The sequence below is a fragment of the Syngnathus scovelli genome, chromosome 22 (genome assembly GCF_024217435.2).
Source record: "Syngnathus scovelli strain Florida chromosome 22, RoL_Ssco_1.2, whole genome shotgun sequence".
Classification (NCBI taxonomy): Eukaryota; Metazoa; Chordata; class Actinopteri; order Syngnathiformes; family Syngnathidae; genus Syngnathus; species Syngnathus scovelli.
The window spans coordinates 1,643,513-1,656,668 of record NC_090868.1 but is presented as its reverse complement, the minus strand read 5'-3'; the positions used below and the strand labels follow the sequence as shown (position 1 = coordinate 1,656,668).

General features: G+C 44.2%; 1 protein-coding gene across 8 annotated transcripts in view; it reads left to right on the top strand.

The window, feature by feature from the left end:
- Positions 1-11,427, top strand: part of foxp2 (forkhead box P2) — a 62,755-nt gene extending 51,328 nt beyond the window's left edge. For 6 of the 8 annotated variants that reach the window (XM_049760752.2, XM_049760746.2, XM_068649614.1 and 3 more), the window contains 9 exons: positions 805-892; positions 1,679-1,762; positions 3,262-3,472; positions 3,909-4,012; positions 4,141-4,242; positions 5,282-5,403; positions 5,487-5,556; positions 5,856-6,151; positions 8,499-11,427. In XM_049760752.2, coding sequence (XP_049616709.1) covers positions 805-892; positions 1,679-1,762; positions 3,262-3,472; positions 3,909-4,012; positions 4,141-4,242; positions 5,282-5,403; positions 5,487-5,556; positions 5,856-6,151; positions 8,499-8,643 — 1,222 coding nt within the window. In that variant the 3' untranslated portion in view covers positions 8,644-11,427. The remainder of the gene's footprint in view (positions 1-804; positions 893-1,678; positions 1,763-3,261; positions 3,473-3,908; positions 4,013-4,140; positions 4,243-5,281; positions 5,404-5,486; positions 5,557-5,855; positions 6,152-8,498) is intronic. The other 2 variants (XM_049760749.2, XM_049760748.2) reach the window with 1 other exon arrangement.
- Positions 11,428-13,156: the final 1,729 nt, after the last annotated feature.

Sequence of the window (13,156 nt, the reverse complement as noted above, 5' to 3'; positions counted from 1 at the left end):
GGAAGTCAATCCATCATTACGGCACAAAATAAAATGGCTGAGGTTAGAACGTTGGTGTCAAACATGAGGCCCGGGGGCCAGATATGGTCCGCCACATCATTTTATATGGCCCGCAAAAACAAATGTGTCATTACTAAAATTACAAATTGTCTTCACTTTTAAAAAAATATAGATATTGCTTGCAATTTTTATTACCATTTTTTTTTAGCCTGTACTTTATCCATGAAAGGTCTGGCAAAAGAAAAAATAATCCATGTTAGAAGTTTTATTGTGAGAATTAAAAGGAAAAAAAATATGTTTTTCAGTCTCAATCCCGCTTTTGTGGACGAAATCCCGCGGAGACAAAAACTCTCATTCCGGCAATCTCTTTCTTCTTAATGAGGCGAACACAGCAGATGGCTTTAATGCCAGTCGGTGGAGATGCATCAAAATGTTGCCGCCGTTAAATGGACGCTATTGTTTTGCCGGGAGACAAAATGCCACGCGCTGAGTCGGCGCCTTTTTTTTCCCCGGCTCAAGTTCGCCATCTCAACCGGCCTATTGTCATGTTAAACATGGCGCCGTCGCTTCTAACGACCTCGTTTCGGCGCTGAACAATACCGCCATGACGGGTTCCTCTAGATAGGTGTCAAACCTGAGGCTCGGGGGCCAGATATGGCCCAAATCATTTTATATGGCCCACCAAGACTTTGTGTCAATACTAAAATGTCATCACTTGCTAGAATTTTTTATTATAATTAAAAAAATTCTAATATATTAATATTTTATTATATTAATTTTGATTATTTTTATGTTCACCGCCAGGCACCTAAACAACGAGCACGCCCTGGACGATCGGAGCACAGCCCAGTGTCGGGTCCAGATGCAGGTGGTACAGCAGCTGGAAATCCAAGTAAGTTCTTTCCAGAAAGTCGTCACTAATTACGCCGTCACCATTTGTCAAACGAGGCCACGGCGAGGTCCGCCGCAAAAGCGGGACCTGCCGAGTTAAACAAAGCCGCCAAACAATGAGATCCTCGGGCCTGGCAGCGAAAACCATTATGGCTCTTTTAATTGAATTAAGCGTGCGCTTTATTTTCCGCTTTTGCTTTTTTCTTTCCAATTAATAGCGAGCGCGTCTCTCCCAGTCTGCCGTGTTAATTAACTGCACTTTGCACCTGAAGAACGCTCAAAAGGAGGGAACTATTTTCAGTAGGTGGAGCGTGACCTTATTAAGAAGTCATGCTGGCGAGATAATGAGAGCGCTGATTGAGCGACATTATTGCTCGGCGCCGCTGACATCTGCTCGTCTTCGGCTTTTTTTTTTTCCCCCCAAAACAAGCCGGTGCGTTCAAATACGGAATAATTGACGGTGTTTACAAAATGGAAGCTTCGTTCGGGTTCCTCAACATCCATCACAACTAATGAGGATTTTTTTTATGAAGCTTTCCTCGAGGTCTGGTCCCTGTCAGTCCCGGGGTCCGTTTAGATTGATGATAGGCCGCTAACCGGACCCCGGTCCATCTCACGCCTTCACCTCTCGGAATTTTAAGCCCGCCTCGTTACTGGTGACCTAAATCTATTGACAAAGAAAACCAAACCATATTTTTATTTTCTCGCCTGACCTCTCGACACCATCCCCGTAGGTTTCTTCACTTTTTCTATTTAATTCCATCTTTCATCTCGTGTCTTTTAACAGCTTTCGAAAGAACGAGAGCGTCTTCAGGCCATGATGACCCACTTGCACATGCGGCCCTCCGAACCCAAGTCATCTCCAAAACCAGTGAGTGCATATTGCTCGGTAAACACGAGTTTTTTTTTAGATGAAGATGTAATGGGATTTGTATCACCGGCTTCTGGACAATAAGTTTGGAAGTGTATTAGATGGCAGAACCTCGGCCGAGGGTTATTTCTCCGTGATAGCTATAATGGGCCAAAACAACCTGTTGGCCGGATGATTGAGGCCGCCTTGGCTCTGTTATTTTAGCAACAAACAGCGGGAAAATGATAGCTGAGGCTTGACGCTGAATTCTGATCAGTTTCTAAAATGATATATTTATTTGAGAAATATCGTCAGGTCGACACGTTGAAATCAATCTGCTTGAATGGAGATAGCATAATGGTTGGGATAATTCCGTCAAGAATCAAACGCCCCCTTTTTATGAGTCGGTCTTTTCTCCAAAAACTGCTTCTAATCGGCGTTGAATATGAATGAATGATGTTAATGAAGTGTTGCGTTACATAAAAGAAACATGAAAGAGGAGCTAATTGCATTTGATGGTGTTGAAGAAAAGGAGGTGGGGTCGGAATCATGGAGGTCCTCGTTTTAGGCTTCCCTCAGTAAAAATAAATTCTTAAAATAATAAAAAAATTCAACTCATTTAGTGGACTTAGTTTTGAATCAATAAAAATCTTTAACCTCTCCAACTTTTTTGTGCTCATTAGAGCCAAGTGGCTACTTAATTATCTGCAAGTCCCGACAGCTATCCGGAATATTTCCAACTTGACATTTTCTCCTATTTATCAACACAAATGGGCCCGAGCGATACCCTCTCGCTCCATCGGCCCCTCCCCTCCCTGCCTGCCATTTTTTTTTTAAAGTCAACGCCAAACTCCCGATACGTCCCCACTTGTCACCTCGCAATTAAGGCAATTTGCTTTGAATATGTAACGATGTCATTACCATTCGCCGGCTGAAATTAGCACCGAAAGGTCACTCCGGCGTTTTTCCACTTGGCTGAAGGTTCTCGCATGAGATTTGGAGCCAAAAGATGGACAATTAGCGAAGACGGGGCAAGTGGCCTCATACTCGCCAATGACTGACATATGAAGATACTTTTGGGGACGGCATGGCGTCTCCCGTTTTACTCGCCCCCTCCCCCTCGATCTTTCCTGGCGCGGTTTTGAATAAACATGAAACGTGCAGGCGGATTTTTCCATCTGTCGTAAAGAAGCGATCAACAGAGAGATAAAACGAGATGGCGCCCGATAACACGGAGGCTGATCGTTGGCTAATCTCGAACAGCGTGCTCTAATTAGAAATCGCGTGATACAATTTGGCGCTCGTAATTAGCCGAGATGGCCCGGCGAGTCTCCGCGAGTCTCGTTAGAGGAAACACAGCTGCGTCAAGGGTGGCGGGGGGAGCGCGGCGGATCTTCGAAAGACACGGAATGACTCGACATGTTCGAATTTACTTGGCAAAAAAATCTTTTATAATTTCTGTATATTTCAACGTCTATAACCGTCAATGGCACTGAATGAGTGACTTTTCTACCTTCTAGCTCAACTTGGTCTCCAGCGTCACCATGTCCAAGAACCTGCCGTCGGCGTCGCCGCCTAACTTATCGCAAACGCCCACCACGCCCACGGCCCCCATCACCCCAATGGCGGCCATGCCCCAGGTCCCTTCGGTTCTAGGCGGGGCCAACGTGCCCAGCATGGGAGCCATGCGCCGACGCCACTCGGAAAAATACTCCATGCCGCTTTCGTCGGGTAGGTCCAACTACACAGCGGCGTCGAATCACTTGATATGGAAATAGACTGTGCATAAATATTACACTAGTGTTAATTAAGTTCAAATAACGGCCAAGTAAATAGAATATTTATTGCATTTGTGATTTTTTTTTTTGGATTGGAAATATTCCGCCTTTGATGTTTGTATTTACGGGCTGTGTTTAAGTGGCATCAATTATGCAACGCGCGGCTAACGAACGGCGCCGATCTCATTTTATGGATTTATTAGTGTTTAAGATCTCTCGCGAGAGACATTAATTAAAAATGCATTTTGTTAGACATGGAAAATGCTGATTTGATGTGCCCCCCCCCCACCCCACTCCCCTTTTCTGCCCCCCCCCTCCCTCCCACCCTTTTTAATTTGATGAATGCTGATGTAATACCTGGAGGAATAAAAATTTACCAATTATTTCAGGTGGTGACACAGTATTTATTTTTCCAGAGATTGCCCCAAACTACGAGTTTTATAAGAACGCCGACGTCAGGCCGCCGTTTACTTATGCAACCCTTATAAGACAGGTGAGTGGGGAAATAAATTAACTTTGCTTGATTAGATTTAAATTAATTGCGGCATGAATCACGCCCCCCCTTCACTCTCGCTCGGGATGTCGTTAGCAAAAGCATTATTTGATGTCATCTCATTCCAGGCTATCATGGACTCGTCCGACATGCAGTTAACGCTTAATGAAATCTACAGCTGGTTCACGCGCACGTTCGCCTACTTCAGACGCAACGCCGCCACTTGGAAGGTACGGAAAAAAAACCCCGACACGCTTCCTCCTCTTCCATCCCGACGACAACATCTCTCAGATCTTTTATTTATTTATTTTTCCCCCCCTCCTCTCCGTCGAGCGCAATTAATGGCTCGGCGTGGAGAGGGCTCCGACGCGCTAATTATACGGCAGCCACTCCATCATCAGCACCTTTTGTTGAGCCAGACACCCACTCCACCCCCTCCCACCTCCTTCTCGAAGCCGCCTCGCCTCTGCATATCATTGATTAATTAAGAAGAAAGATGGCCGTTAAGCGGGAGAGTGAGGGGAGGGGGGGGAGCAGAGTGGAGGTCAAACCTCGTCCGGCCTGTCTTGCCTCTTTATTTAGTTTGTAAATGACTCGCTGCAACTTTATCGAGGAAAAAAAAAAAAAAAAAAGTCCATCCCGTATCAGCATGCAGGCCGAGGTGCCGAAAGTGAATTAATTTGGATTTGGGATGCAAATGAGCGACAGGGAGGGGGGGGCGAGCGTTTCCCGCCTTGGAACGGAGGTCGTCCGTTTACACGCACGCTTTCGCCTTTTTTTTTGCCAGCGTGACGGAGAGAATTTGTTTAGGGGAGAAAAAAAAGAAAGGAATGAAAGGTAGTTTAATATCTGCTTTTCTCACACACACACACACACACACACATCCCGCTCTTCTTCTCCTCTCATCCAGAAGCTTATTAGTTCTAACTATATAGCATGCATAATAAAACTGCTCATTTGCTCATTAATATTAAAATGATCATATTCAGAGCCATGGGCATTAAGATCAATCAAATCCAGGGATTTTCAGGTCAGATGCGAGATCTGCTTATGAGTTTTTTTTTTCTTCATGGTGAAAGAGCACCAAGGCAAGGGAGACGCTAAATATTACAGGCAGGCATATTAAAAGCCTTGCTTATTGTTTGAGCATGTTTTAATTACGCTTGTAATTATTTTGACGCGCCGTGCTTTGTGATGAATAAAATCATCGGTGGCGTTTACGCTAATGGCTGGAATAGTGAAAAAAAAAATGGCTGTGTGACCCCGCAGAACGCCGTGCGCCATAATCTGAGCTTGCACAAGTGCTTTGTGCGCGTGGAAAACGTAAAAGGCGCCGTGTGGACGGTGGACGAGGTGGAGTACCAAAAACGCCGCTCGCAGAAGATTACAGGGTAGGAGCAATTCCGGAATGTCCCAATACTTTTGTCTCTCTGACGACTTTTATCTGACTGCAATCTGTCCGCCATCTTTTTAGAAGCCCGTCGCTTGTCAAGAACCTGCCCTCAAGTCTCGGATACGGATCGGCACTAAACGCCAGCCTACAGGTAAAAACCGAACCAGGACTCTACTCGGTCCACTTCCTTCCCCCCTTGAGTTCTAAGGATCCGAGTGTGCGCATGAATATTTATCCAGTCTGTCAAAAATGATTTGACTCCATTGTGTTTCTCTCTAACTTTAATGCCAGGTGAAAGTGTCCGAGAGTTTTTATTATTTGGACTTTTCAAGGGCATCTGAATTATTTATTCATCGTGACCCTTTTTAACCTCTGACCTAATCAAAGCGACCATTTTTTTTTTTTTTGTGTAAAACGGTACTAAATGATTTTTTTTCATTCTGGACGTAGGCCGCCCTGGCAGAGACCACCCTGCCTTTATTGGGGACCCCGGGGCTAATGAACAGCGGCTCCATGGGCGGCTGCCACGGCCTCCTAGGCGGCGACCCGTCCGGACTGATGGGCGGGAGTCCACCGGGTCTTCTCGGCGGCAGCCCGCCGGGCCTGCTGGGCATCAGCCCGCCCGGCACGCTGAGCTGTAGCCCCCCCACCCTCTTGCAGTCGGCCCACGACGACCTGAACGGCTCGCTGGATCACCTGGACACCAACGGACACGGCAGCCCCGGTTACTCCCCGCCGGGACACATGTAGGTTCTTTCAAATTTCAAAATCCAAAAAGTACCAGCCGCTGTGCTCATGCTTTTAACGGTCCAATTATTGTCAAATTTGCATGACACACACTTGGCACATTTTTACGACTTTGAGAGGCTGTCTAAGACGTGTTCAATCGCCCACTTTGTATCCTTCTGCCCTTTGTTGGTTTAATTGCTTGATATTTAACCCACCGTAGGCTACCACTGCTTTTTTTTATGATGTCATGACCCTGGGGCAAGGTTACATATATCATCCCCATTATTTCTCGTATTTGAGCCCCAGACTTAAAGGCACTCTTAAATAGTCGGGAAGAAAAAATGACCCAAATTGGGTTTAAAATTATAAAATTAAATAAATAACCCACAAAAAAAAGTGAAGAGCCCACAAAAAAAATAGTCGGCTATCCACTTTTTGTGGCCACATTTTTTTTTTTTTGTGGGTTATTCATATGACCCAATTTTTGGGTTAAAAAAAATAAAACAAAAGTTGGGTCAGTCTTTTTTTTTACCCTGTGTGGGTTATTTTAGACCCAGTGGTGTTTTCGTGCAGTTTAGCTGCCCATTAATATTCAACAACAGGTAAAAAAAAAAAATATTTGACAACAAACCACTCTCCTCTTTAATGGCGCTGCTAGCGAGAAACAAAACTTTGATTTTTTCCGATTCACATGCCACACATAACGCGCATGTCCATCAGTGCTCACTGGCCGAGTCACATGACATTCTCGTCGCATGTAATGGACAAAAGATGCACTTTGCGCTTGTTTCGTCCCACCAGACGTCCGCACGTGAATATGTTTACTAGCCTCGCTCTGAAATGGAGTCTTAAGTGGGCCAAATCTGCTGCCTTGCCCCGCTCCCTCAAGTCATTTAACTTTTAATAACAGAATGGAATTGATGTTATTTTTTTTTTTCCCGACCGCCGTGTGTACTGCCACCGGAACCTCAAAATGGAAGAAATGTGTTTTTCGCCGCCGTCTCTTCCAGGATCTCTTTTAAATAATGGAGTGGCCCCCAGCGCTAAACTAAATCGTACATGGCCTCTTAAAGGCCTTTCTCGAGGGAGGACACCCTGCTCGGACAATTAGACAAACCTCGGCTTCCCCTTTAGCGCCTAAAGGTTCACGCTATGGGCTCTCCTGCTAACCAAAATGGCCCCGGGACATGCTAGCTGTCAACGTCCACCCTGAGGGATTTGCGTAAAGAAGCGGCGCCGCTTAACGTCGGGCAATTTGAGCTCCAAGGTTCCTTTTCTGTAAATTCCACTAACAGTCATGTTTAAAGAAATACAAAAACAAAAATGCTAACAGCAAAAAACGGCTAATTTTGAAAGCAGTTGCAGTACCAATTTCTGGCAGAATATTAGCACTTTTATTGCAACATGAGCCTTCGATGACATCACAGCAAGATCAGCCATCTTTGGCGTGGTAATATTAATTCCCACAATCATCTGTACCTTTTAGGATTCTTTTCAAATTTCAAATGGCAACACCCCCTCCTTGGATGTGACAAGGGCCGCCCAGGAGAGAAGCCATGAGACAAGTCCTAATGTACTCCTGCTTGATAAGCCCAACTCCTCCTCCTCCCCCCTCCCTCCCCTCTTTCCCACCTCCACCTCCTCTCTTGGAGTCTGAGGGGATTTTCTGATGCATCCGATGTGTCAGAAATAATTAGCTTTTGTCAGATTTATCATGGTGGCACCAACCCCTCTTCCCCGACCGACTCAGGCCTCAGATCATGTTCTACCTTGTTTGTGCGTGACAGCATTATTATTCTTGCTCGACGACCAACGCCGGGGCTGTTTGTCGCCCCTCCGCCCCTTCCAACGCTTATCGAGCCGAGATGTTCGTCCATTTGGAGTTAAAAACATGTATCATGGCGTCCGAGCCAACTGCCAGGGCTGAAGTTGATTAATGGCAGAACCTCGCTGCGTTTTTTTTTTTTTTTTTTTCCCCCCTCTTGAGGAGCGACACGCGCAGCCCCTGCATATTAACGAGCGGCTGCGCTTTCTATTAACTAGATAAAAAAGCCTCTCCTCTGCCTTTGCTCCGGGGGGCTTAGGGATGAGAAATTCTCCATTATTTATCATGTGGCCTGTTTTTTTTTTTCCCCAACCCCTCTCCTTTCCGCTCCACCCTCCCCTTTTCATGTATTTCAACCTGGTGTCATCAGTAAACTCTTAAATGCCAAACATGTCTGAGGCATCGCAGCCCGTCTTCGGCCCACGCGGGGCATCGTGTCAAATTAGCGTCTGGCGAAAAAACAACACGCTCGCATGCTGGATAATGCATGCCGTCCGTGTTTACCGGAAAAGAAAAAATAAATTCTGCTTGTGTCACAGGCCGTCCGTGCACGTCAAGGAGGAGCCTCCCAGCATGGACGACGAAGATTGCCCCATGTCACTGGTGACGACGGCCAATCACAGTCCGGAGCTGGACGACGACCGGGAGCTGGAGGAAGGGAACTTATCGGAAGACCTGGAGTGATTTTTATTTTCTACCATTTAGTTTGCTTCCCCCCCCCCCCTCCAAGGCCAGACTTGGAAAAGAACCACTCCCTGTTTCCTCTCTTTCGCCCTCCCCTCGCTCTTTCTCTCTCTCTTTCATTCTCGCCACTGGGACTATTTATTGAGCATGCATCCGGACGCTCCAAAGGAACTCCTTCCTGAAGCCCTTTGGAATCGCGAACATGTCAGGCATGAGATGCCGGGAAAAGGACGACAAAAAAAAAAAAATCCAAGATGGCGTGGCCACTACAAGGACTCATGGATGGATGGATGGATGGATGGATGGATATAAGGAGGGAGGACACAAATGAGCAAATTCCGTCATATTCTGCCAAAAAGAATAAAAAAAAGGACCATTTTGTTTGTGAATAAGCCGAGCCGCAGTAGTTGTTGATGTCTAGAGACGATTGCTGGTTCAACTCGAGTCTGTTGTGTCACCGCTTGTACGTCGCGACTATTTTTTTCCCCATCCATTTCCACACGTCAACTGTAAATGCCATTCGCTCGATGGCAACAACTGCCAAAACCGAGAAAAAAAAAAGGGATGAAATTTGAAAAAAACAATTTCCACTCACCGTCTTTCCTTTGACTTTCTGAAAGCTTTGTCGACCTGCAAGCAGTCACAGGCAACAGCTAGAAACCAAAGCCCACGCTAGCTAGCTTATTGACACAAGACGCCAAACTCAAGCTGCTCGGACCAAGAAGAAGCTTTTTTTCCTTCTGCAAAAACTACCTTCGACTAACCTCTGGGATTGTTTCCTTTCAAGGCCTCTCCATGGAGATATTCTAGCACGTCTGTTTCAAACCAATTTAATAAAAAAAATAACAAAAAAGCTGCAGGCCAGAGAGGAGCTAAACGTCAAAGTGGATCATAACCAAAACATTTGTGCAGAATCATGAACCCATTGTGTTTCCCGTCCCAATTTTTATTTTTTATTCAAGCTGGTGAATATATATATATCGTTCTAAACGGCACTGTTAACGTCACGACCGGAAACCACAGACGAACCAAACATGACAAAAAAAAATATCTAGCAAAGCCAAATAGTATTCAAGTGGATGTGGCTTGGTTAGCACATGAAGAGCAAACTAATAATTAATAATAATGCTAATAATAGCCATGTCGGAAAGGGAAGCTATGTTTGCTATCGATCTTTTCTGTAGGATGGATTTGCTTACAATTTGTCCCGTTGAACGTGTTATTGCTTTAATAAAAACGCTCATTGCTGTTGTCAGAAAACCAAAGTTACACAAAATTCTGCCTCCGCTGTTAAAAAACAAACAGGTGTAAAACTGCACTGTAAAAATATATATATATATTAATTTGAGTTATGGCAACATTGTAAAAGCTATTTTTAGTTCACTCAACTTTTTTTTATTACTTTTTTTTTTACAGTGTGGTTTTTCAACCAGTGGAAAAAATATCGTGCCATTTTTCTAATCCAATTCTCATGAGATGCCATCAAACTGTAGTTTGCAATCTGCTAGCATTTCAAAAGGGTGGGAAAAAAAAAAAAAACGTCAAAGATCCGGCACATCGGTACCGTGCCGGCCTGCCACGACCAAAGCGGATCCAAGCTGCAAACCAAGCTAGCATTTAGCTTTTAGCACCATTTCCACTTTGCGAGAGGCCTGCTAACTCAATCTAACCACACCAAATAAAAAAAACTTTCAAAAAGGGTTCTCCCACACTCCTTCCCCCAAAACGACACAAAAAAAGGCTTTGGACAAAAAAAAAAAAAAAAAAACCTTCTACCTCTGCTCATCACTACAACGACACCCCCCCTCCCCTCCCTGAAGATTTGCATTGTAATAGGTTGTCCTCAAACATTTGTAGAGTGCTGATGTATAGATTACCTGTAAGGGAATATTGTGTTTTAAACATGCATGTCAAATAAAAAAAAAAAAAAAAGAAGAATCATTTGTCGGACAGAACAAGAGCTAAGAATGAGACTGGAATATGGCGGCGGGGTTGGCCTAGCGATACATATAAACAAATGCATTACCTCACACTTTGGGGAAGAATGCATATTACCTGTAGATTTGCATGGGTTTTGTATAAATTCAAACGGAAAAAAAAAAAAAGTCTAAAATAGTTGCTTGCACATAATACCAGAAAGACCTCCAGAAGTTGCTCCTCCACTAGATTTTAGGATTGTCTGGATTTTCTGGGGTTTGATTTTGTCTGTATTTTGATAACTGTGCATACTTATGTAAAGAAGAAGAAAAAAATTAATCGGTGGACCCATACTTTTTTCTAAAGATTCCAATCCGTGTTTCTTTTACCGGAATTTGTACCGATTCACTCTCACGGCTGGCTACGAGTAGCAAACCTTTTTTTTTTTTTTTTTTTTTCTGCATCTGCTTTGCGTAGCTGTAAGGCTTTAAACCTAACGTGTGTATTTATTGCTTGTACCTCTGTGCATACTTTATGAAGCATTATGTCCGGCAGTTGAGTCATGTATCCTTTCTACTGCTATCCTAATAATTGGGAATATGATCCGCCTACTTATAAGGTCAATTGGGACTGTAGCGAACATGTTTATGTCATTGGTGAGAAGAAAAAAAGATTTTTTTTTTTCTTTCTTGATGAGATTCAGCTACTTTTTTGATACTTTTCATGACTGTGTACTGTGTCCATATAAAAAGGTTCTCTGACGTTAGAAGGTCATGGTGGAGAATTGTAACGTCATTATTTTCTGTATTTCATGGCATTTCACTGCTGAATAAAATAAAGGACCAAAAGTTGGGATTTAAAAAGCAACCTTGACTACCTCCAGGATTATAATGGCTTCATTTATTGGCTTTTATTCTGGAAAGGGAGCAAAAAAATGGACAAATTGTAATATTATGAGCATTTAATTTTCTTTTGAGAATATTTCAGTGTTCAAAAATTCATAATTTAATCCCAAAATAATTAATTGTTGGAATTCACTTTTTTTTTCGCAATCCAAGTCGTAATTAAAGAAAAAAAAAGTCCTGAAAATCAAATGATATTAACAGAAAAAAGTTTTGGTCATTTTTAATTAAATAAATAGTGGTTAATAGCTAACCATCTCTTTAAAAAAATATATTTTAATAAGTCTTTAAATCCCATTTGGGAATGACTCCAAAGAAGAAAAAAAAACATCGTGTAATTTCCTTCCATCGACTTGTCAGCTAAAATCAAATTGGCTGCTGGGATTGATGGCCGTTGAGAGGTCAAAGGCGCTAACAGGCTAACAGGCGCGCGGCCGCCCGCCGCACCTTGTCGGTCACGGAACCCTCATTGCCATTCAAACGGGAACCCACCATGACCAACGGGGTCGCCCATTAGCGGGCGTTCCAAAGGGTGCTCCGGAACATCGTAACCCCGCCACTCCCCACCCATGTGATCATCCCGAGAGACTTCGCAAAACAACACTTTTTTTTCCCCGTTATCTCCTCGCCAACGGCGTTCCGGAGCATTAGCGGCGCCTCCTGTCTCCTCGTGCTATTTATGCAGCGAGCGGCAAGTGTTTGTGAATTCAAGTGAGGGATGGCATACGGAGCGCAACAAGGGCCGCCGCCTGTGTACGACACAACATCAGAGGCATGAAAGCGCGCCAGCGGCTCCTGGCCCGCCTCTCAGAGAGCATGAAATAATAATGGCTTGTGGTTAGAGAGGTATCTGTGAGTCACACTGGCTGCTTTTCATAAAGTGGAGTTATTTACAGTGCGATGAATAAAAGAAAGGCTAGTTGGCGAGGCAGGCCTTTTCCACATGAACGGCACGCTTGGAGAAAGGAGCTTGTAATGTACTGCGGCAGTCGAGTATACTGAGCGGAATAAAGAATGCCCGATATTTCTTTTCAGACTTTTCTTTCGCTCACTCTCGGAACTGGTTTGCGCTACGAAATTAGCTAGCGCAACAAGAAGTGTCAACGCGCGAGTCGTCCCTTTGCCGAGACTTTATTGATTAAAGAGTACCGACTTTTTTTTTTTGCTCACTTCCCCAATTGTGACCCGACGATGCGTGTCGGGTTCCTCGCCCCCCCCCCCCAGGGCTGCCAAATTGCCCGCTAAATAGTCCAGCGGCAATAGCGACGCTAATTGAGATCATAATTATTATAATTGCGGTGCCTGAGAAGCGCGTCTTAAATAATTTTCAATGCTCTCAAGTTGATTTTGGAAACAGTGCAAAAAATAATTGCATAGCTCCGAGGCACTGCCGCTCGGATTCACTTGGGGGGAAGGAGACTTTTTGTGTCAGTTGACCCCCCCCCCCGCCCCTCCGACAGTTTTCGTCAAATGAATTATTTCATTTTATACAAGTGACATCATTTTATATATTTCTAAGGACATATAAACATATTCATCAGTATGACATCACCAACCAGAAGAATGTTCAAACCGTAGAAGGCCGAGTATTGATCCCTGTGGGACTAGTAGCCAATTAGTACTTTACCTGAACGATTACTTAAGTACAATACGTTCTCTTGTCTGAGTTGATGCAGGAACTAGAGTGAAAATAA